This window comes from Sciurus vulgaris, assembly GCF_902686455.1.
Source record: "Sciurus vulgaris genome assembly, chromosome: 2".
Lineage (NCBI taxonomy): Eukaryota > Metazoa > Chordata > Mammalia > Rodentia > Sciuridae > Sciurus > Sciurus vulgaris.
Genome location: NC_136462.1, coordinates 81,544,455 through 81,570,114, shown reverse-complemented (window position 1 = coordinate 81,570,114; position 25,660 = coordinate 81,544,455). Strand labels below are relative to the sequence as shown.

Below are 25,660 nucleotides of genomic sequence, written 5' to 3'. Positions count from 1 at the left end.
AATCAAATAAAAATTATTTTAAAAGTCAAAGATGGGGAATTCCAAGATGGTTATCCTAGATGGTTTGTTTACTATTTACTTTTATGAAAAAGAAAATATGTCCTTTGCTATTTCAGTCATAATACAGATCTACAGAGGAAAGTATACTAACCCTCTCACTGTGTGGCATTATTTATCACAAGGGAGAGATGGGAGACAATCAAGAACTTATCGTCGACTCCTTAGTTTTCTCATTGCTGATATCACCTCTTTGTTTCTTAAGGTGTAGATCAAGGGGTTTAAGAGAGGGGTGAAAACAGTATAAAATATTGAGAGAAGCTTATCCACTGGCAAGTCACTAAAAGGCCAGGCATAAATGAAGATGCAGGGACCAAAGAAGAGGGTCACCACGGTGACGTGGGCTGACAGGGTGGCCTGTGCCTTGGCCATGCCTGCTAAGGAATGACGACGCACAGTCACCAGGATGACTGTGTATGAGATCAGCAGAAGAAAAAAGGAGATCATGGCCATTAGACCACTGTCTGAAAGCATCAGTACCTGAAGAATATAAGTATCAGTGCAAGCAAGTTTGATTACCAGGGGAAGGTCACAGAAAAAACTATCTACCTTATTGGGACCACAGAATGGAAGGTTTATTGTGAAGACCAACTGACTTATAGAGTGCAGGACCCCAGTGAGCCAGGAGCCCACCACGAGGACGATGCACTTGTGTGTGTTCATGATGGCAGCATAGTGTAGAGGTCGGCATATGGCTACATATCTGTCATATGCCATGGCCACAAGGAGCATCATTTCACCACCAGCAAAGACATGCAGAAAGAATATCTGGGCCATGCAGCCCTCAAAAGAAATGGTCTTGTGCTCCATGAGGAAGTCGAAAATCATTTTGGGGGTAGCAAAGGTGGACAGACACACATCGAGGAAGGAGAGGTTGCTGAGTAGGAAGTACATTGGGGTGTGCAGCACAGGATCAGAGATGACTGTGAGCAAAATGAAGAGGTTTCCCAACACAATGGATAAATAGAAAAGTGTAAAAAATGCAAAATAGAAAAGTTGCAGCTCTCGAGAACCTGAAAGACTATTCAGTACAAACTCAGTCACTCCTGATTTATTGCCTTGATCCATGATTTCAAATTTCAGAGATCAGAGCAGAAATTGTCCTGTAACAGGAAATGGAAATAATAATATTACAAATAATAATATTACAGGATTGTAAAAGTACATGAGAAAAGCCAAGCCTAGAGTCAAATTCCATTCAACATTCACTTCAGATCCTCATAAGCAAACAAGATATGTGTTGCATGTAATCATTTCTTGTGTAGTGACTGTGTATCCTTGGTTTTCATGGTTGTATGACAAATGTAAATTCTAAAAATACAAGTGTACAACCTTATTTTCAGGACTTTGAGTTTCCTTATATAAAAAAAAGATAAACCCTAGTCATAGTGACATGTTTCCACTTCTATCATTTATCATTCATTAATTCCTCGCAATGTGAACTTGTGCAAGTTAAACCCTCCATGCTTCAGCTTTTCTATGTGCAAAATGACGAAAATAAGATATAGCCTTATAGGATTGTTGTAAGGATTAAAGGAATTATAATAATTGAAATATATAAGATAGTGCCTGACCTATAGTAAGTATTCAATTAATGTTAGATACTATATATCTTTGTTTCATCCATGATGAAAATATTTGCATGTGCAGGTTAGTGTGGTACATAAAATGCTAAAATGCCAAATTGTGTTTTCATCCTTTGAAAAATAGCTCTTTTGTGTACTTTAGTAACTCTTTTTACATTGACAGATGTTAATATTTGAGATAACAATATCTCATTTTTCCATTTTTAATCAGACAATTCCTACCTCAGACTCTTTGTGAATGCATAATGACTCTTCTCCACCCAGTGACTGAATTTGTGTGAATTTAATATGTAATCTCATTTAGTATCAAGTAAAAACAGAGTGTTATATTTTCTATTATCCATCTATCTTCCCTGGCAATTTATGTAAACACGGTCTGTGATTCTAAAGAAGTCCTTTTATTTATTTTATTCACAGTATATAACTCATAGATGGCATTTGATATTTGTTGATCTAAATATATTTTTAGTTTCATGTCAACTAAAATAGAACTGCTTTTATTTCACAAATTATCCCTCTGTACTTTCAATAAAACTTTAAAAAATGCTTTGATTCTTTTCTATGGAAAATAGTTTTACTTTGACAAATCACAGTTTGAATCAAGTATGAAATTAATTGACTATAAATAATTACAAAGAAATTAAACAAGATGCATAGTAAGGAATGCCTGAATGCAACAACAGGTGTAAACTCACCTTTTTAAAGATGGTCTACAATTTTTTTTATTGCACTCCTTTACCAGTAAAATCGTTATGGTAATGTGTATTTAATTACCTGTAAGTTGCATACATATGCCACTACATTAATATATTAAATACCCTATAAAATGTAATTGAAATTTAAGAAAAAATATTTTTTCAAATATGTAAAGAGAGCTGTAAATATTTTTTCCACATGGAAGGAGCTCACCTGTGTGGGTGTATGCACCCACTTGATCGTGAGGAAGGTAGACAGAGTTAACTTATTGCACATTGCATTCTGATTCTAGAAGAGATGCCAAGACGTCTTTGTGGGGCAGAAAATTGTTTTCCTACTGCAGATATAATAGCCAAGATGCCAAAGTCTATCCTTAGTCCCTCTGTTTCTACCAATTTCCTTTGTTCACCAACTGGGTCGAGTTTCCTTCTGACGGCTCTATTTTAGGAATATGAGATTATGTGTCCTTTTTTCCAGACAGCTGGTGAAACCTGAAGTCAAACAAATTAATATTTTCAATTGTTCTAAACTGTCTTTACCTGAAATTAAAGAAAAATACTATTGGGGTCAGAAACTCATTTGCTAAAATCACCTCTAGGAGAGTTGCTTGCTGCCGTAGCCATAGTGCACATATACATAAAAAAGTTTTTTATTGGTCTAACCCAGAGTGTGAACAGTGATTGTCTCCAGGTGACAGACAGAGAGATTATAATTTAATCCTTAGACATTTCTGTATTTACTGTTTTGGGGGTTTTGTTTGTTCTGATACTACAGATTGAACCCAGGGACACTTTACCACTGAACTACATCCCCAGTTCTTTTTATTTAGAATTTTTTACATTGAGGCAGGGTCTCAGTTAGTTGCTGAGGGTCTAAATTGCTGAGGCTAGCCTCAACCAGGATCCTCCTGCCTCAATCGTCCATATTGCTAGAATTGCAGGTATGCACCATTGTACCCAGCCTAAGTTTATGTTTGCTATGCAATGAGAATGTAATATCGTTTCACTCAGAAAAAATTAAAGCCCTTCTTAATTTATAAGGTTGTGTATGTGTGTGCGTGTGTGTGTGTCTTCATTCATGCATTATAATTATGCATTTTGACATAGTCATGCATGCAAGGAATAAAATTTGTTCCTTCTCAGTTCCCAGTACTTCCTCTTTCCCTTCCCTCCTACCTTCCCCTGTTCTTTCTCTACTGATTTTTCTTCTATTTATTTATAGTTTTTTAAAAAAATTATATTTAATTTATTTTAATACTCAAAGTGAAATTCACTGTGGTACATTCATATTTGAACATAGTATAATTTGGTCAATTTCATTTCACCATTCCTGTCTTTTTCTGTTCTTCCCATCCCCTTTCTCTACTTCACTTCTTATTTATTTTAATTTAGAAAAATCAAATGAGTAGCAAAATTAAATAAAAATGATCATTGATAAGAACACACAGAAATAATAAATATTAATGTAAATATAGCCTATAACTGCATGTGTGGTACATATTATTTTATAATCAACTAGTCAACAACATATTATAAGTACTTCCCATGTCAATACAGTATTTTGATACCATCTTTTTTTGCGCATTTGTGTTCTTTTATTACGTGGATGTTTTAAATTTTCCCAAATTAACATATAATAAATGTTTTTATTTTAGCTATAATTTAAGGGTTTATATAATTTATTTAGAATATATCATTATAGTTATGCACTTCAGAAATTTTTGATTCATTATATGAAAACATCTTATTAAAATTATATGTGAGAATGCCCATTCTTCACCTCATTTTAAAAAATAACCTACTATGTTATGCCTTTTACTTTTACTTACCACATAAAAATTCATACTGATATCTTAATGCATTTAAATAGTAAAGATGACCATTTAACCATGGTCATATGTAAATTTATTTTATCTTATAAAATAAAAAAATAATAAATCATTATTATTTTTTAGTTCCTCAGTTGCCTCTAAATGTCTGTTGCCCATTTTTCTATTGAAAACTTTATCTTTTTAATTTGTATTTATAATACTTTCCATACTATGGGGTTTTTTAGTATGGATATTCAAAATGTATTTTAATTTACTCTTTTCCTTTTAATATTATTTATGTTACTTTTAGTAAAATTGTTTAAAATATTTATGTAAATTAATCTATTTTTGCTGAATAGTTTCTCCCTTTATTGTCTCACCTAAAAGATTTCTGTGCAATTATATTTATTATTTCAAAAAATACCAAAATATTAATTAATAAATTCAACTTCTAAGCAAAACCTTTCAAACAGTGGTGACTATGGAAAATCTGTATTAAGTAAGCTTCTAGTAGTGAATTTTAAGGTCACAGCTTCAAATAACACTTTTTATTGGCTAGGAGTTCCAGTGTTGACCAAAGGTGGTTTTAAAGAATGGTATTTCTAGGGCAATCAAAACCTTAACTAAAGAAAATTAAATTCTTTCATGGAAATTACAACTATGACCTAAGATTTGAGAGGATAAAGAATGAGGTTTTCAGTATATTTCTGAAATCACTCCACAAAATTTCTATTTCATTGAGCTGGCGTTCTTTTTCTAATATGAGGCTATGGAGCCTTATAATAGGCTGATCTCTTTTGTGTGTTCCTTTTGTCTGAACATTTATTTTCCCGATGTTTAATTTCCTAAGATAATCCAAGTCTTGCTATAAGGAGTTCCCAGAGAAAACTAAAAATCCCAGAGTTTTCTTTGATCAATGTCAATGACATTTTTTCTTCTTATCCATAAGAGGATAGCTAAGCTAAAACAAAAATGATCTTAACATATAAAATTCTTCTTTACTGCATATTCAGGTAGGCTAAGAAAATTGGACATATGGTTTCTCAAATAGTATAATATCTCAAGTTGATAAGGTTCTATGTATATTTTACATATACACATATGCACATATATAATTTATTTATATCATTATAATTATACACTTCAGAAGTTTGATATATATTTGTGTGTATTTATACTAACACATTTATATATGTATTTATACATATTTCTTTCTCCATGAAAAATTCATGTCTTGGTCCCATCACAGTTAAGCCTGTGTCTCCAAAGAATATGTTTATAAATGGCATAAAGGATTATTTATAAATAGTGCCAAATAAGTGAACAGACTCATGAATAATCATATGAATGATTATATGCATGAATGATTTAATGCAATGCCATTTGAGTGAAAAGGATAATGACTAATAAAATATAATTATTGTTCATAGACAGGAGGTAATTAAGTTATAAGTAATTAATTAGATTTTGAACACAAAAACAGGAATAATTTTAAAAAGCCCAATCTACATTCTCTCAAATTGAACTACGACTTTGCTGAAAGAAGACAGGGGAAATGAAAGAGGGGAGGGAGGAGAGAAGGAAGGAAGTGAGAGAGGGAGAAAGAGAAGGAAGGAAGGAAAGAAGGAAAATAGAAAAGAACGGGGACAAAGGATATTTTAAGACTAGTTATATTTCTTCTTCACTACTCTTCTAATTTATTAAGTATTGGTAAAGTCCTTATTTCATCTTAAAAATCCTCAGTGTATGCTTTCTGTTTTTGAGCTGAGCAATAATACAAAAATAAATGCAAAATGAATTTATTGAAAATTTAAATGCCTAGAGTCATTTAAACAAAAATTCACTCTGAATCAATACTTTTGAATAACAAAAAAACTGTTTGCCTTAATTTTTTAATGATAAAGGACAAAGAATATTTTAATGTAAACAAAATTTCTGGATCACTCATTTTTATAAATTCTATGGGAAGCAGAAACTAAAATTTTATACAAATCTCTGCTTTTGACCATTTAATTTTGAGTAATTAAGTTTACAGGGCGCACCAACTCTGCCCCTTTTGAACCTAAAAGAAAAATTATGAAAATGGATATGTATGGTTTCTTCCATCCTGATTTCATTATAAAGTATGTTTAAGGCAAATGGAAGAATAAATACATAGATCTTTGAAGGGAGAAAAATCAAACTTCATTAAAAGGCAAGCTTAAAGGCATAGGCAAAACACAGAATAGCGTATCAGACTTCTCCTCATGAAGGTGTAATAGTGAGATTTTTATGTAGGTGACTTTCTGAGCACTAAATTTTGAACATTTCACTCTCCAACTAGTTTAGTCACTTAAGTCTGTATACAAATAATGAAATCTCCATTATAACACCTAAAATAACCTAATTCATTCTAAATAAGAATGCTATCGAGTACCATCAATCTGTAAATTGCTCATTAATAATTTTTAATTAGAATAATAAAAATGTCCTAGAAGTAATTAAATTAGTACAATCAGGTTTTTTCATTTATTACTTTGTCTGATACTATGTATATATGTATCTGTATATATACAAATATATATATATTATTAAATCATCATTTTCATGTTTATAAAGAAACCATAGCAATGAAGTAATTAAGTTATAAATAATTAATTGAATTTTTAAAAGTGAAAACATGAATAATAAAAACGGCCAACCCACATTCTATCTTCTCAAATCATGACTTTGTTAAAAGAAGAAATAATGAGAGAGATGACAGAAAGACAGAGAAAGAGGGAGGGAGGAAAGGAGGGACAGAAAGATTTTATATGAACATGTGTGTATGTATGTGTATATATTTTTTTTTTCTAATTCAGTCATGTCCAAAGAACAATGTCTATAATAATATAGATGTTATTAAATATAGAATATAATTGGATTATATAGGTTCCCTATAACTTTTAGATGAAAAAATTAGTTGCCATTTCTTATACTCTATGTGATAAGATTTCTTAAGACTCTGGGTATGGATATATTTATAGAAGTGGCTTACACACACACCCACAATCATAAGCAATATGTATATCGAAAAGGAACTCTCGCAATAACACTTAAGTATAGTTCTGTCCATGTACTGTATAATCTCAGACTAAATAGCTGTCCAGTCATATGGCAAACAAGTGACAAAGCTGACTTTTTCATGGCAGAAACTACAGGTTAAGAATTTTAAGATAGTATATTGCCATGATTACGTGTGCCAAAATGGAAGTGACATCTGAAAATATATATGTGTGCCTATTTCTACGAAGAAGCAATTTTGGTTAAGTGAATATATTGGCCACTTACTGTGATGCCACACTATGTGCCATTTAACTCTCAAAATAAACCCCGAGAGAGCAATGAGTAAGTCTGCAGAAGGGTGTGAAGTCAACTGACGGGTGAAAAAAAGTGAGCACATTTCAGAACATTAAGAGGGAGTTCAAATATAGAAAGGCATATTCAATCTCACTCATGCAATCAAAAGCAATAGAACCTTGTATTAAAATAGGATGTCCACACAGAGCTGTCTGAAGTGGCAGAGGTATGAAAACTTACATGAGTCATTGGTAGTTTGCATATAGATGTCACTAAGAGAGTTGGAATTTTTCAGCCCTTTTAATTTTTGAAGTTCCACATGAACAGCCTGAAGTATTATAATGGTATAAGGAGTGTGTTCTTTTCATGCTTCTTGTGTTATGTCCTACATACTTTATTTAAGAGTAGGTAAAACTGAAAATGTATTTCTTATTGATGAGTTTTTGTCCCGTGGGGCTGTTGCTAACAAGGCTTTTTTTGTTTTTTTTTTTTTTAATCATGGACTAGCAAATATCATTTCTATCTAGGGATTAATGCTTTTAAAATCATACTCCCAACTTATCTATATACTAGTTATTGTAAGGGCCTCTTATAACTAGAGTTTATTTTCTCAGAAAATGTATTCAAAGGCAAGATTTCTGTTTTCAGCCATTATAACTGAATTCTCATAAAAAACTTTTTTCTCTCCATAGTTTCAATACAGTCCCTATGACTACTATTAATATTCTCTACAAAATTCATATAATTTCAATCCACATTCAAATTACTTTAACTGTAGACTTAAAAATTGATTGCAGTATTGCAAACCTATAATCACTTAGACAAAGCAATGTCTGCATTTCCCAATTAAATTTAATTCAGGAATGTATAATAATTGCATACCTACTATATGTAAAATCACAGAATAAGAATGCAAAATGAGTACAAAGTGCTTATCTGCAAGCAGTTCACAAATTAGAAGGGCAATTAAAGAAAATAAACAATGTAACAAAGTGCAGACAGAAAAATATACATTTTGTAAGTACAAATTCCATAAATTTTAACATTGGGAAAAATTATATTTTGTTGAAAGAATCAGGAAGTAAAGTATAGAGAAGGAAAACCACACTGGAAGGAATGGAGGAGAGGAAGACCATCACTGTGCACTATGTATGAAGGGTCTTAAATGAAACATGGGCTTTAATAGGCAGAGATAGTGAGTGAAGGAATATTTATTCTGGGAAACTACTATAAGACTTATTCTTTTATTTGGGAATTAAAACTAACTTGAAATGTATCATCATCGTCGTTGATGCATTAAAGTGACTCAGGGGGTGTTTAACATGTATACTTTGAATTAAAATTTTCTATCTTTGGAGAAAATTAATGAGGAGAATGTAATTTAGTATCTGAGATCTCTTTTAGGCATGGGCTGTAAAAATTGTTGTCTTAACTCTGATGTTTGACAAAGAAGTCCCTGAATATTTTCCAAACTAAAAAGTGTAAATTCAAATAATGTATAATTAATTATTTTTCATTTTATTTCATACTCTTCAATTTCATCTCATAATTAAATGGATAATAATTTTATAAAAGAAGATATAATATTGTAAAATTTTAGAAAGTGAAATAACTTATGTGAAATAAAAGAAGAATTCACTAAATAAAGAAAATCCATATTCCACAATGGAGAAACAGTATTAATTAAAATCAAAACTAACAAAATGGTTTCAGATAATTAGGCAATCCAAACCAAAAAATAATATAATTTTTGCAAAGTATACTGGCAATGTCTTTTACATTCATCTAAAAAGACAAAGGTGTTATAACAAAAATAATAATTATGGTATAACAATCTAATCACGTTTGAAGAATGTTATGAGGCTTTTAGTAAACCAAAAGACTTAGCATAAAATGGACAGATCAATTAGTTGAACAAAATAAATAATTCAGTATTAAAGTCTTAGAACAGATAAGTTTTTAACATAAAAAAGGAGTTATCACAAATTGATGAAAGGAAAGTATTCAACATATAATCACCAAAACTATTGATAAACTATTCATAAATTCTAAAGAATGTAAAAGCTTATATCAAATAAATTACAAATTAATTAGAATCATTATTGCAAGAAAACATTTAAACAAAAGGAACTTGAGGAAAACACCAGATGAAATTTGTTTCTGAATATAACTATATGCAATATACATAAGAATATAAATAACATGTAAAGAAAAAAATATGGTTTTGACTATGTGTCATTTAAACAACTGCATTTCCAAAATCACATTAAGTAGAAGACAGAAACCTGAGAAAAAGGAATGCTAAACCCAAAATGAACAAATAATAAAATAAGAGCAGAAATCAATGAACTGAAACAGAAAATATGAAGAAACAAGAAAAAGAAGGAAAATTCCCAAAACCCCTATAGGAAATATGAAAAGACCTTTCATACTTAATGGTGGAAGAATGAATTCCTTTTCGGAGTGGGAACAAACGGGAGTATTTTCTATTCTATTGAAAGTCAGGTTACATAAAAGGGAACCCATAAAAAGCTCAGCAGATTCCTCGGTAGAACTTTATAAGCCCAGAGAGAATGAGATGATATGTTCAAAATGCTAGGGGAAAAAATTGTCAATCTAGAATATTACATCTGAAAAGACTCTCCTTCAGAAATGAAGGAAAAATAAACCTATTCCCAGATAAACAGAGCTGCAGAATTCATCGCAATTACACCTGCCATACAAAAAATGCTAACGGAGGTATTTCAAGTTGAAATAAAAGGATGCTAACATGAAAACATAAAATGTATAAAACTCACTGTCAAGGAAAGAAGATGATCATATTCACAATGCCCTAATGCTGTAATGGTGGTACATAAATCATTTTAATTCTGGTATTAGTACCAAAGTAACTACAACTACAATAATGTGTTAAAGAATGTACAGGACATAAGAGAGGCAAACCTGAAATTGTAACATAAAACATGGATAGAGGAAAAGTTGAAGTGTTGAGTATTCACATTGGTTGAAATTAAGTTGTTATTCACTTAAAATAGACAGTTATAACTATGATGTGCTTATGGCAACTACAAAGAAAAACTACCTACAGGAGATTTTGATCATATATTTTTTTAGACCTGGCTTCTTTCTGGCATTTTAGCAAAATGTATTTAAAACTCACCCATGGTGGTGTTTGCATCCATAGTTTATTCCTTTATCAACAAACAATATTCTATTTATAGATGTACCATGGTTTTCTTTTATCTATTTACCAAATGGAGAATATGTAACTGTTTTTCAGTTTGGGGCAATTAGGAGAAAAGGTTTCTATAGATGTCTCTGTACAAGTCTCTGTGTAGATTTGTGTCTTTTCTCAAGAGGAGAACCCCGGAGTAGAACCCATTGTAGTTGTATTTTTTAATTGTTCAGATTTATGGACATAGCATGATAATTCAATACATGTATACAAAGCTTAATGATCAAACTAGAGTGTTAACATTTCCACTTCATTAAATGTCTATCACTTCTTTGTTCTGGAAAATTCTAAACTCCTCCTTTCTAGTTTTTTATAAGATTATAATGAATTGTTGTAAAGTGAAGTTACTGGCTGTGCTGTAGAGCACTATTCCTCCTATGTAACAACTGTACAACCTCCTTTATTCCCTTTCCTCCTACCCTTTCCAACCTCTAGTGGCCACTCATTCACTACTTCTCTACAGAAACTAAAAATAAAAATGATGAAAAATTTCATGTGAGGTGTCTATAGTAGTTACTGCTGTCCAAGCAATTTTTGATTGTAATGCCGATACCAGGAAATATGCAATTGCACAATGCGGAACCGATGAATTACCCAGTTTAAGAGAGAGGAAAAAAAATAATGATTGTGACAAACTTATTAAATGAGTTATGTTCAAAAATAGTGAAAGCACAACAGTATACCTCCAAACAGTTAGTGATGTGTTGTCTGTCTGTATTTTATGTCAGCAGAAACTGATATCCTACAGCGAGTTCACTTTGAGAAAATTTGGAGTGGTACATAATTCTAACTGTCTGAGTTCATTCCTATAGTTTATCCCTGTTAAATGCTATAACAAAATATTGTAAACTGGGTGGCTTGAAACCACACAAATTTTTTCACAGTTCTGGAGGTTGGGAAGTTCACAGATTTGGTGTCTGGTGAGGTCCACTTCCTTATAGATACCAGTCCTCTCACTGTTACTTCACAATGACAGAAGACAGAGGAGCTCTGTGGAGTCTCAGGATCTAATCACCTCCCAAGGGCCTCCTAATACCCCCAACTTGGGGTGAGGGTTTCAGTATATAAATAAGACATAATTATTCAGTGCCCAGCACTGCAGCAACACTCTAATGTGCTTCCAGATCCTAATGTGCATTGTTTTCTGCAGGAGCTGGCTTTGCATCTGCCGTCCTTCAAACAACTGCACAGATGCCATCACAGGGCGTGGTTGTGAGCATGTGTGAGGGATCTTGTTCTATTTTTATGCCTTTTTTATTACAGAGTATCTAAAGCTTCATGTGCTATTTTTTGTAATTATTTTAGGGATTTAAAATGGGTTAACTGTATATTTTAATGTCAAAACTGGGTGACAAACTAAGGAAAATAAATAGTACCTGAGTCATGTGACATAATTTTATTAAGCTTCAATAAAAGTGGCAGGTAGTTCCTTAATTTTTCTCTGTAATGTGGAAAAAAATGAAATAAAAAAAAAATTTGAGAAGTGTTACTTGGATTTTTGTAAACTGGTTTTTACAAGCTGAATTAGACCTTGGTATTTTTAACAGAAAGCACAAACTTTTTAATGTAAAATGTATGGGGAAAAAAGAGTGGTAATGAGATTGATTTTGAGTTCTAAACTAAATCTTATAGATTATCTAGAGTATTTTAGGTCATACAAGAAACATAAAGCTTAGCCAATATAAAACATAAAGTTTAGCCAATAAAAAATGCAATGAAATTTTTATGAAATTAATTTCATTTAATTATATTGCATAGTAGTTTGTGAAACATTGTTTCTAACTTTAAGTGGCAAATATATTTTAAAACTAATGAAAATATAAGAAAAGTATCATGAGGGAATGCATAATTATGTGCAGACTGCTGTATATATGTTTAACAAAGAACATGCATTACACTTATCATTTTAAACAAAGTAATTCTAAAAAACAATAGTGATCATAAGATGAAGGTAGTCTCTGTCTCCAATTTCTTCCTTTCTGCTTAGTGCAACCAATCCAGTCCTACAATAGTGGGTTCTGTGTGAAAGAGAGGCAAGGCAGCTTTGAATTTACATACTGGGTCTTCAGTTTATTCATTGCTGATTTCACCTCTTTGTTTCTCAATGTGTAGATGATGGGGTTCAATATAGGTGTGAAAACTGTAGAGAACACAGAAAAGACTTTATCCACTGGAAAGTTGCTGAAAGGCCAGACATAGATGAATATGCAGGGTCCAAAGAAGAGCGTCACCACCATGATGTGGGCAGTCAAAGTGCTTCGGGCTTTGGCCATATCCACTGAGGAATGGCGGCTCACAGTAACCAGGATGACCGTGTAGGAGATCAGCAAGAGCAAGAAAGAAGTTACTCCCATAAGACCACTGTCCAAAAGCATCAGCACTTCAGGGATGTATGTGTCTGTACAGGCAAGCTTGATAACCAAAGTAAGATCACAATAATAACTATCCACTATGTTTGGGCCACAGAAGGGCAAGTTGACAGTGAAAGCTAACTGACTCAAGGAGTGCATAACTCCAATGACCCAAGAGCCAACCACTAAGCCCGTGCACTTGCACAAGTTCATGATGGCTGTGTAATGCAGAGGTTTACATATGGCTACGTATCTATCATATGCCATGGCTACAAGGAGGACCATTTCACCACCAGCAAAGACATGGAGCAAGAATATCTGGACCATGCAACCCTCAAAGGAGATGGTCTTGGGTTCATGAAGGAAATCATGGATCATCTTTGGGGTTGCATATGTGGCCAGAAGAACATCAAGAACAGAGAGATTACTAAGCATAATATACATAGGTGTATGCAAGGCAGGTTCAGAAATCACTGTGAAGACAATAAGAAAGTTTCCCAGGACAATGATGATGTATAAGAAGTTAAAAAACACAAAGAAGAAACACTGGAGCTTCCAGGAACTGGAGAGTCCCAGCAACACAAACTCAGTGACCCTAGAATAATTTTGCTGATCCATGGTCTCAGGATGTAAGAGAAATCCCTACAAAGAGAAACATTAATAGGTTATTATGAAGAATAAGAAGAGCAGACAACAACCCCAAAGAGTTCATCTCAATATTAATTTTAAATGTTCCACAATTATCCTATTAGGAAGTACCTTCTCTGTAATGTTTATAATATGTTCTCCCCTCAGTTTTTCTCATGAAAAAAATGTAACTTTGAAGTAAAACATAGTAAGCCAACAGCTCCACTGCATAAATTTGTGGGTTAGGTCTGAAGATAAATACATAGCATGCAGGCACCACAAAGAACTTAACCAAGAGGGAATGCTAAGCGATCCAGATCCTTGCACTGCCTTCCTCACCCTGAGGTTCATCTACTCCAGTTATTTACAAGCAGTTTCAATTCTTAGAATTCTTGAGAGGCCATGTTTACATATCTTTTCTTTTTCCCCATTCCCCCACCCCATGTTTCTCTCTCCTCTTGTCTCTGTCTGCTAATTAACCCCTGCAACCATACCATTAAGACCTTTTAATTCATATTGTCTCTGAAGTTGTGACACCTGCTTTGGTTTCAAGTGAAGTCCCTTGCAACTAACATTGTAATATATGAAATTAAGTATACTGAGATGGTCAATATGTGGGTATAGAATATCAATAGGTGAGGTAAATGCAAAGATCTGATTTAATTTAATAGTTGAAAAGTAGATCATTTGAAGGTTGATAGTAACATTTCACTCATCAGTATATAAACCTTCCAAAGTAAATAGTTATGTTCAGTAGTTATTACATCTACAGGCTTTGACTAGAATTTCTCTGACCCAATAAAATGAGTTACATTCTTTGAAAATACTCAGTAGCACAATGCTTTCCTATTAGATAAAAATTAAGATAATTAAGTGGCCTTTTTTCAGCATAGCAGAAGAAAAACCTTAAAACAATGAACATAAAACTCACACAGCTCAAACATGGCAGGAGTTGATCCAGTCTTTGTGCTACTTTCTATCACATCCAAAGGCAAATCTTAAGTTCCAGACTAACATGGATGTGAACATTTTGTGAGTGAGCCAGATGAATTTGAACTAAACTTAAAGTCCAAATATCACAAGCCATTTCTCTAAGTTTTTATTCTTGAATTAAAGGTCTTACCATCATCTTTGAAAAAGATAATTTCAAGCAAATGGATTGTCGAGCAAATGGTTGACATAAAATAAACATACCAGTGCAATTATCCACAGATTTTGAGAATGTTGAAACAGGTTTGGCTTCTTTCGGGTTGTGTCCGTGTAGAAGAGTGGCATCAAATGTACACATGCCTCTGAGCTACGATGTAACTACAATAAATGCTAACTTAGACAAGCTTCCTTTTCTTCTCAGCCTTCTATTTCACTCTTTTCCCATTTTATTGTTTCTACATCTAATATGGGACTGGAATTAGAATAGGGACCCTGAGAGGATAGAAGTGTCCCATGGTGATTCTTTTGTCATTAGATGTTTACTGGCTTGTTGAATAAGGAAAATGGCATAAGTCCAGAAAACCAAACCATTTTCACTTTTTCTCAACTCCCATGTCTTACCCACTACCAATTATATGCACTATGTTTCCAATAAATTTAGAAAACTTTTACATGTAGAAGTTTCTGAATGACTTCAAAACGAATTGAACCATTTTGTAATATTTTTCAGCTAGGTAAATGGAAAAACTCAGCAAAGCAAATCTAATTCCCTGAAATAGCAATATATAATGAATTATTCTTTTAATCTTAATTTTAAATATCATTGATAGAAGATCCAAGGCAATCAGTATAAACTCTACTTAATTTTTGTTTAGACATATGAGAATATCATAACTTTAGTTTAATATCTAGTTTTTATTTAGAATTTTTGCATATAAGTTAAGAGGTGAAATTGACCCGTGGCATGCTTCAGTTACCATACTATGCACTTCTAATTTAGTTGGTAAGACAACGATAGACTTATAAATTTAGTGGAATGCTCAAAAATGCATTTCTACATCCTGTAATTTCACATTTTTTGATATCTGGAAGAAGTTGTAAATAAACTTGAATGTATCCTGTGAGTTTTATAGGGTTAAATCTTTTTTAAATATATTCAATAGTTATTGGCAACTGCATTTTCTCCTCCTTAAGCAAATTTGTCAATGTATTTTCTTTAAGAAATTTTAAAAATCATGTAGATGAATCTGTAGACTTCTGATTTTACATAACCTTAATTATTTAATCTCTTCAATTAATGAATTTATTACAATCTTTCTAATCTCTAAAGGTTAATTGTATAATCTCATTTTTATTTTGATCAATTCCCTCTCTCCTTCTATCTGTCTTTCTCTCTGTTTCTTCATTTGCCAATAGTCATATTTTGATTTCACTAGTAATCATAAATGTTTGTTTTTTCATCTGAAGAACTCCTACTTTTGCTTTAAGTAAAAATTGTATATATTTATGGTATATATTTCAATCAGTTTTTTGTTGATGTAACCAAAAGACCTGACAAGAGCAATTAGAGGATAAAACATTTACTTGGGAGCTCATGGTTTCAGAGGTCACAATCCACAGAAGGCTTTCTCCATTTCTTGGGGCTGGAGGTGAGTCAGAACATCACGGTGGAAGAGTGTGGTAGAGGAAATTGCCTCAGGATACTGCTCCTCTCTTCAAGGACAAAATATATACCCAAGGCACGCCCCAAGAAACCCACCTCCTCTAGTCACACCCAACCATCTTTTAGATACCACTCAGTTAATCCCATTAGGGAATTAATGAACTGCTTGGGTTAAGGCTTTCATAACCCTATCATTTCACCTCTACACCTTCTTGCATTATCTCACACATGAAACTTTGGGGGGATACCTGCTATGCAAACCATAACAGTGTACAATATGATGTTTCGATATGTGTACACACTGTAGAATGGCAAAATCAAGCTATTTATCATATGTATCACACCATGCACTTGCCAATTGTATTGTGGTGAGAATATTTAAAGCCTAGTCTCCTAGAAAATTTCAATATACAATATATTGTCATTACCTGTAGTTACCATGATATCCAATAGATCTCTTGAAATTACTCTTCCTAAATGAAATTTTGTGTCCTTTGATAATTTCCTCAATCCCCTCAAATCATCCTCTGTGAATTTGAATTTTACAGTCCACATAAGAGTAGAATCCTACTGGGTCTATCTTTTTGTGCATAGTTTATTTCACTTGACATGTTATCTTCCAGGTTCATCCATGTCATTGCAAATGACCAGATTCCTTCTTTTTCAAAACTGTATAGTATTCCACTGCATGTATGTAACAGATTTTCTTTATCAATTCTTATCCATGAAAACTCAGGTTGACCTACCTCTTGACTATTGCCAACAAAGATGCAATGACACAGGAATACAGATATCTCATCAGTATTCAGATCCCTTTGAATAGTTATTCAGTAGTTGGATACCTGTATCATAAGGTAGTTCTACTTTCACTTTTTCGGGGAACTTCTATACTGTTTTCCATAAAGAATATATTAGCATATATTCCCACCCAAAGAATGCAAGAGCTCCCATTTCTTCATGTCCTCACCAATACTTGTTTATTTTTTCTTTTTTGATCATAGTCATTCTAAAAATAATAGAGATATATGGCATATCACTGTGATTTTTGCATATCCCTGATAATTAGTGATGTTGAACATTTTTTTTTCATGTACTCATTGGCCATTTGGATGTCTTCTTTGAGACATGTTTGTTCAGGAATTTTCCCATATTTTAACTGGTTTATTTGTTGTTTTGCTTTTGAGTTGCCGACTTCCTATATACATACAAAGCCATTCAGGTAAAAAGCATTGCTTTATTAATGGTAATAGTATTTTAAGATTTGCATTTTAGAAGCTTATCTGTGTGTAGAGTGTGCATAACTGATTATAGAAAGGCAAAACTTAACTTCTGAAATGTAATAGTGATGAGATCAACCAAGTCTTTCTCCAAAAAGAAATAATAGAAATTGAATGGAAATTGTCAGGAACAATTCCTTCAAAATCATGGATATTGACTGAGGGCTTACACTGTCCCACAATTCTTATGTTGAATTCTTAACCCCCAGTAAAATAATATGAAAATTTGGGGTCTTTGGGAAGTAGATGAATGAAATTAGGGCCTTTGTAGAAGAGACTCCACCCTCTTTATAAAAGAGTCTCTTTATAGAAAAGACTCCTAAAAAGTATAAGAGTTCTACAAGAATAGGGCAAATGGAAATCAGCTCCCTTGCTGCAAGAGATGGTTGGCTTAATTTGGAGCTGAAAATGAAAAATTCCATGCCTGGGCACATGACAGGGTATCTAAAATGATGATGATCTTAGTGGCAAAAAGAAAAATAAATCCAACAGTGCACTAAGTCTAGTGTTGAGATGTTAGATGGCACATACAAACAACTGACAGACTTAACAAAAATTTAATAGGCTAGTTAGAGAAATGAAATCATGACACTGGGTCTTGATGAGCTCCCACATAATGTCCCTGGAGGTTAGGGCAGCTGTGCACATGCAAGGAACCCACTTGTGGGCTCAGGAGCATCAGAGAATATCTACATGGCACGGGAAGAACATAGACTTGAAAACAGGCAGAGCAGACAGGAGGAGGCCTGGAAGAAAGTAAAAGCAGTAAAACTTGTAAACCACTTATAATTGACCAAAAGTGTCAAGATAATGAAATACATGTAACCAATTATCAGGTGACCATTAACCTATGCTCACCCAGCTATCTAGCACATCAGAAAAATAGCAACAGCAAACCTAAACAAAAACATTAGTTGCCATATATTTCAGGAAAAACAGATTCTGGGTGTCACTAAGCAAAAATAACACAACCAACAATAACAGCAAGAACGACGATTCTCTGGAGGGAAATGAATAAAAATCAAAAGTTGCTACAATATATTATCTTAAAAGTACAATTTAAAAAAATGCCATCTAAAAAAGAAAAAAATGTAACTCAGACACAGGAAGAAAAATATGTGATTGAAATGATCTCTGATGTTTCTTAAATGTTGAATTTAGCAGGCAAATACATCAAATCAGACACTAAAATATGTTGGAAGAACTAAAGAAAAGCATTTTAAAAAAACTAAAGGAAATCATAATGAGAATGATTCACTAAATAGAAAATAATAGTCAAGAAATATAAATAACAAATAAGAAAAGATAGAAATTTTAGAGAGAAAAAACAAGTGAACTTATTTCACTAGAATTACTAGCAAACTGGAGGTGGCAAGAGAAAAAAATCAGCAAACTTAAAGACAGATCAGTTAAAATTATTCATTCCACCAGTGGCATGAGCAGTGTTTGGCAACTGCCTCTGTCTGAAACGGTGCTGTGTTTGGTTGTGGTCTGGGGCTTCTCAGTGCTCCTTGGCATCTCCTTTATTCCATGGAGTGCTCTCCATTCAAACATGACAGATTTGGTAAAATGCTAGTTAGGTTGAGTCTTGTTTGCCTCCACTTGTTCACTTTTGTATGAATCCAATGAGTGTTTTGTTTTGTTTCTTTTTGTTTGTTTGTTTGTTTTTCTGGCTTTTTAAAAACAGTTTTTAGCTGTTCATGAAGAGAGTGAATACTTGGAACCGTGCCACCAATGAAAAGAAATCCTGAGGAAGTGCAATTCTTTACAGAGCTGTGTCAGACCATCCCTTGGGCCCTCTGCTGGAAAAGTAGAATCGAGTTTCAAATAATGCCTTTTTAATTGTATCCTCTAGTCTTACAGATGTAGGACAGTACTGTGTCACATCTGTGATCGTAAAAACTCTTTTACCTGCTTCATGATACATTTATCAGAGCTGTTTTTAATGTTACTCTAGAATGTTTTCTTTTCAGATGATGATTGAGAAGCTAATAAAAAAAAAATGGTGCCAGATATCAAAAAAGAAAATTTGTTCAATCTGAAAAAAAGGAAAAGAAAAAAATGAAAAATGAGAAAGAATGAACAGAGCTTCCCAGAATTGTGGGACATGCACATGCCCATAATGGAAGTCTCAAAAGAATTTAAAAAAACAAGCAGAAAAGCATATGATGATAGAATGTCTAAGAATTTTCCAAAGTTAATGAAAAGCATTAATCTACAAATCCAAAAAACATAACCTATCTTAATAAGGATAAACACAACCATGCCTCGTATAGACTATCATACTCAAACAAAAATCAAAGACAAAGGGAAAACTGTAAAATCTGTAAGAAAAACATCCAGAAAAAGGGAACCTCATTAACTGAAAACTGACTTTTCATTGGAAAATATGGAGCCTGGAAAGCAACCAAGTTTCAAAGTTCTGAAAGAAAAACCACACACACACAAAAAATGCATACTTAGAAAAAAATCCTTCAAAAATGAAGATAATATTAATAATAAAATACAGAAAACCGAGGCTTCTTTGCCCCACCCCCTTCACGTGGCCTGTGCCGCTCTTGCTCTTTCGGCGGACCAGCGGGACAAAAGACACTACTCTTTAGAAGTTCATGAAGCAGCTTCCGTTTATTCAAATAATACCTTCAATATATAAGCAGTCTCATGCATAAGCAATTGTAACCAAATATGTCCATCCAATCCTGTTAAAGGTCAAGCGATCACTCGCTCAAGCATACACGTAAAATATATCTGTCCACACGCTAGGCGGCAGAACTGATTATCATACAGCCAATTGTAAACGCTTCCTGCCTCTCTCCAGGCATAATCAGGAGGCCATTTGCTCTCTGCCAGTCGCCATCTTTAGATGCATGTGGCGTAACCCTGGGCCCTGGTTTCGCCTGCCACAATAAAGCAGGGAGAATCTCTTGCTAGTTCTGCTGTTCAAGAAATACTAAAAGAAGTCCCGCAGGCTGAAAAGAAGGACACCAGAGAATAACTTCATTCAACATATAGAATTAAAGAATATCAGCAAACATTAAAGCTCTTATTAACTGCATTTTTTTCTTTCTCTAAACTAATTGGAAAATGAAGTGTATAAAATAAATGTGAAATTTTGTATTTTTGCTTATAAACATGAAGATATATCTGACAATAATAATACAAGGAAGGGAGAGGATCTGAAGATACTACAGAGCAAAGAATTTCTATTTTACTGAAATTGTTAGTATTGATCTGAAATAAGTTGGATGAGTCAGCATGCATATTGTGATCCCACTAGCAACCACAAGGAAAATAACTCAAACAACATTGTTAAAAACAGCAAAGGAATTAGATTATTACATTAATAATATTAATGGATGCAAACTTTATATATTCAGTTTTTTCCTCAGCCACTAGCCTTGCTGACATGTAAGAAAATAAAGGTCTTCCTGCAGAGTCAGAAGCAACTGACATCTGTAGGATTCTCCAGAAATTCTTTCTACTGCATAAAATCTAACCCTACAATTCATTCCTCATCACATGTCATTCTTAGTGGTTCAGCTTCCCTCATCAAATTTTGACAGTTAAGTATATGTTATGTTCAAAATGTAATGGTACATAAACTCCCCTTTTCCTAATATCTCATTGGGTTTTGATCTTAAGCTTAAGATGGATCCAAAGAGATCTGGACAAAATTTTATCATTTTCTGCTCTTTATTATTTTTATCTTTCTACTCCTTTAATCCTCTTTATTAAAAAATTTTCCCTAATTTTTTCTATTAAACACCAAGCTTAAAGTTCTTTTCTTATAGTTTAACATGGATAGTTGTGATTATAAATTTACTTCACAACTTTTGATATGCATTATGCATTATATTTGTGTAACTGAGTGTTAAGTGCTGTTATCACCATTATTAACTTGTTTGGCTCATGATTTACTTATCAGTATTTTTTCTTTTTTCCAAAAATGTAGGATTCTAGTTTTTGGGAATTGGGGGATAAAGGAGTAAGGGACAAATATTTATCATTTTATATTTTTATAGCTGTGTAACTAGATAATGTATCATAAAATTATATCTGGTTTTAATAAGACTTTATAGATTACCTACATGTTAATCATGTTTTTGTAAATGCTACATGAGTTCCTGGAAAGGGTATACGGTCTTCAATTTGGGAGTGCAGTAGTCTTCACATGAACCTGTGCAATCTTTTCCTGTAACAATTTTTGAAGGTCTGGTTGATCTGTAACTAAGTTCAGTAAACAGCACCTTATCCTGAAAGGACTTATATAGTCCTTGGAAGATTTTTTAAAGTATCATTGAAAAGTTGAAGACCTTGTGGCATGACTACCTAGTGTTGGCTTCAGTCAAGAGAAGAGAATAATTTCTTACCTCTTTAAGCATGCATTTTTAGGAGTGAAATCAATTTAGAACAGTCATGAGATTTGATGTTTGAAAGTTACTTTCATTGTAAAACATTTTTACTACCAACGAGTTAGGATGTGAACCATAAATCCAAGAGACCTGTGATGTGAGCGACTCTTTTCTAATTGATCAAAAATAGCATCCCTTGGGAGATAGGCAAGGGAGTGATTATCTAGTCAAGGGTAAGCCCAGCCCATGGTCTACGGAATTATTTTTTCTTATTGGTTTTGTAATTTATTAATAAGGTTTAGGTAAAACAGACCAGCAGAAAGGTCAACCTTGATCCTCCTTATTTGTGTTAGTTTCCAATATATTTGTATCTTGCCTTTCTTTTCTCTTGAGGCAAGAAGTCCTTTTACTATTTTGTTTTCTCAGTGCAGAATTGTTATCATCACATGTGAAATAAGAGACAAAGAGGTCAGATCCTAAAGTACTCCAGGATTCAAGTAAGGATTCTAATTTATTTGATAACTAGAAATGCAAAAGTTGTAACTTTCTTGAAAAAAATTAGAAAATTTAAATAGGTATATTGACAGTATTCAAGCAGGTTTTACTCTTTTTTTTTTGGTGGGGGGGGTTTTAACTAAACCTACCTTTATTTTTTCTTTTTTTCTCCTTTTTTTTAGATTCAAGATATTTTATTAACAGCTACTACACACAGTAAGTTAGCTCAATTAGATTACCAAGTACAAAATCAACATACAAAAATCAGTAGTTTGCATATTTTCAAACAATCTTTTGGAAAATTTAATGGAAGAAAAGATTTCATGTATAACAATAACAAAAAATATATTAATATGTTTACCAATAAAAATGTGAGACCAATTAAAAATTAAAATTAAAATACCACTGAAGGCCAAAAAAAATAGCCTTTCTACAAATAGAAGGACCATATTGTTCTGTAAATTAATTTGTAAATTTAACAAAGTCTCAATGAAAGCAGTTTTAAGCTATATTACTTGAAGCTAAATTTAGTGAAAAAAATAAACAGAAATGGAACCATCACTGAAACACATTAAGGCATTTTTAAAAGCCTATATAATTTAAGAGTATCATACTGGTCTATCAGCAAAACAGAATTCCCAGAAGTAAGTACACTCAGCTACATATAGAAATTGAATGTATAAAGAAGATATCTTCCCAAACCACTGGGAAAAAGAAGTAGTCCATAAATATTATAGGAATAAGTAAAGTGATATCCCTGCCTTAACTAATATACCATGATAAATTCCATATGTACCAAAGATGTTTTTTTAAATAACACAATCATTAAATAATATGAAGAAAACTTGAAAATTTTTTCTTTACATATCTGGAGTCAGCAAGAACTATCTAAACTTTCATGACTCAAAATCGCTAAGTCATGAATTATTTCACTGGTACTTTTTGTTACATAAAAGTCAATTTTTTATGGAAAGAAGCATCATAAGCAAACTTTTAAAAAAATAAAGGAGATATTTATAGCACATATCACAAAGAGCTATCCTTCCTAACGCGAATTGACAAAATCATAACCCTTTTAAAACATAGAAAAAAGAAATGAAATTTGCTAATAATAAACAAGATAGTTAACTTCACTCATTAAAAAACAGAAATGTAAATTAAAACTGTGGATGAAAGACTGTTTTCTCTCTCTTCATTGGCAAAAATCCAAAATTAGATAACATACTCTATAGATAGGACTCTGGAGGGGAAAGTATTTTCTCATGCATTCTGACAATGGTGTGTTAAAGTCACCCAGAATTATTGTGTTGTGGTCTATTTGATTCCTGGAATTGAGAAGGATTTGTTTGACATACATTGATGCACCATTTGGGGCATAAATATTTATGATCCTTATGTCTTCCTGATTTATGGTTCCATTAAGCAGTATGAAATGTCTTTCTTTATCCCTTCTGATAAAGTCCATTTTATCAGATATAAGGATGGAAACCCCTGCTTTTTTACTGAGTCAGTGTGCATTGTATGTTTCTTCCCATCCTTTCACCTTTAGTCTGTGGATGTCTTTTTCTATGAGATGAGTCTTGAAGGCAGCATATCGTTGGGTTTTTCTTGTTAATCCAATCTACCAGTCTATGTTTTTTGATTGACAAGTTTAGGCCATTGAATTTCAAGGTTATTATTGAGATATGAATTGTTTTCTCAGTCATTTTGACTTATTTTTGGTTTTTAACTTGACTTGGTTTCGCCTTTGATTGACTTTTCTTTTAGGGTAGTTCTTCCCTTTGCTGACCTACATTGTTGTTTTTCACTTCCTCCTCATGGAATATTTTGCTGAGAATGTTCTGTAGTGTAGGCTTTATATTTGTGAATTCTTTTAACTTTTGTTTATCATGGAAGGGTTTTATTTCATCTTCAAATCTGAAGGTTAGTTTTGCTGGGTATAAGATTCTTGGTTTGCAATCATGTTCTTTCAGAGCTTGGTATATGTTGTTCCAGGCCCTTCTAGCTTTTAGGGTCTGGGTTGAGAAATCTGCTGATATCCATATTAGTTCCCCCCATATGTAATCTGATGTTTTTCTCTCACAACCTTCAAAATCCTATCTTTATTTTGTATGTTAGGTATTTTCATTATAATGTGCCTTGGTGTGGATTTGTTGTGATTTTGAGCATTTGGTGTTCTGTAAGCCTCTTGTATTTGATTTTCTATTTCATTCTTCAGGTTTGGGAAATTTTCTGGTATTCTTTCTGGTTTAACAGGTTGTTCATTCCTTTGTTTTTTTTTTTTTTTTTTCTCTGTACCTTCCTCAATCCCAATAATTCTTAAATTTGGTCTTTTCATGATGTCCCATAGTTCTTGGAGGTTCTGTTCATGATTTCTTACCATCCCTGTCTGTGGTCAACTTTATTTTCAAGATTAAATATTTTGTCTTCATTGTCTGAGGTTGTGTTCTTCAAGTGATCTAGTCTGTTAGTGATGCTTTCCATTGAGTTTTTTGTCTTTTTTTTTTATTTTATTCTGAAGAAGAAGCCATTGAGTTTTTTATTTGGTTTATTGTTTCCTTCATTTCAAGTATTTCTTTTTTTTTTTTTTTTTTTTAGAATCTCTGTCTCTTTGTTGAAATGACCTTTTGCTTCCTGCAGTTGCTCTTCCAACTGTTTATTGGAGTGATTGTTCATTGCCTGTGTTTGCTCTCTTATCTCATCCCTTGCTTCACAAATCATTTTAATTAAGTATTTTCTGAACTCCTTTTCTGACATTTCTTCTACCATGCTGTCATTGGAGTCTATTAATATAGAATCTTGGTTTGTTTAGAACACTTTCTTCCCTTGGTTTTTTTTTTTTTTTTTTTTTTTTTTTTTTCATGTTGTTCATGTATCCCCTATAGCTGTGCAGATCTGGGGTATTGGAATTTCCACACCCCCCCATAGTCTTATAGTGACCCTGCAGATTTCCAAAAACTCTTCTTTAACAGGGAGATCAATATTAGTAGCACCCAGTACAGACAATACACAGCCCTAAACCAAATAGCCCCATGAAGACATTAACAATATTGTCATAATAAATAGAGAGTATGAGTTTAATTATTATCTACAGTATAACAAATAGATTTGCAATGAGGTCTACAGTTTCTAATGGTGGACAAAGAGGATGGGGAGGGGAGTAGGACGTAACTGTTAATGGAACAAGAAAAGAGTATATAGAAGTTCTAGATAGAAGGAAGAGTGACAGCAGAATCAAAAGAAGAAAAGGGAGAAAGAAATTC

General features: G+C 32.8%; 2 protein-coding genes across 2 annotated transcripts; both read right to left on the bottom strand.

Annotated features, from left to right (window-relative positions):
• Nucleotides 1-207: 207 nt before the first annotated feature.
• LOC306653663 (olfactory receptor 4K15-like) lies at nt 208-1,125 on the bottom strand (the record flags this gene model as incomplete). The annotated part of the gene is made up of 1 exon (XM_079126665.1): nt 208-1,125. One exon carries the CDS (start codon nt 1,123-1,125, stop codon nt 208-210), a length of 918 nt encoding a protein of 305 aa, XP_078982791.1.
• An 11,580-nt stretch (nt 1,126-12,705) lies between these two features.
• LOC306653662 (olfactory receptor 4K15-like) lies at nt 12,706-13,671 on the bottom strand (the record flags this gene model as incomplete). Its single annotated transcript, XM_079126664.1, has 1 exon — nt 12,706-13,671. One exon carries the CDS (start codon nt 13,669-13,671, stop codon nt 12,706-12,708), a length of 966 nt encoding a protein of 321 aa, XP_078982790.1.
• Nucleotides 13,672-25,660: the final 11,989 nt, after the last annotated feature.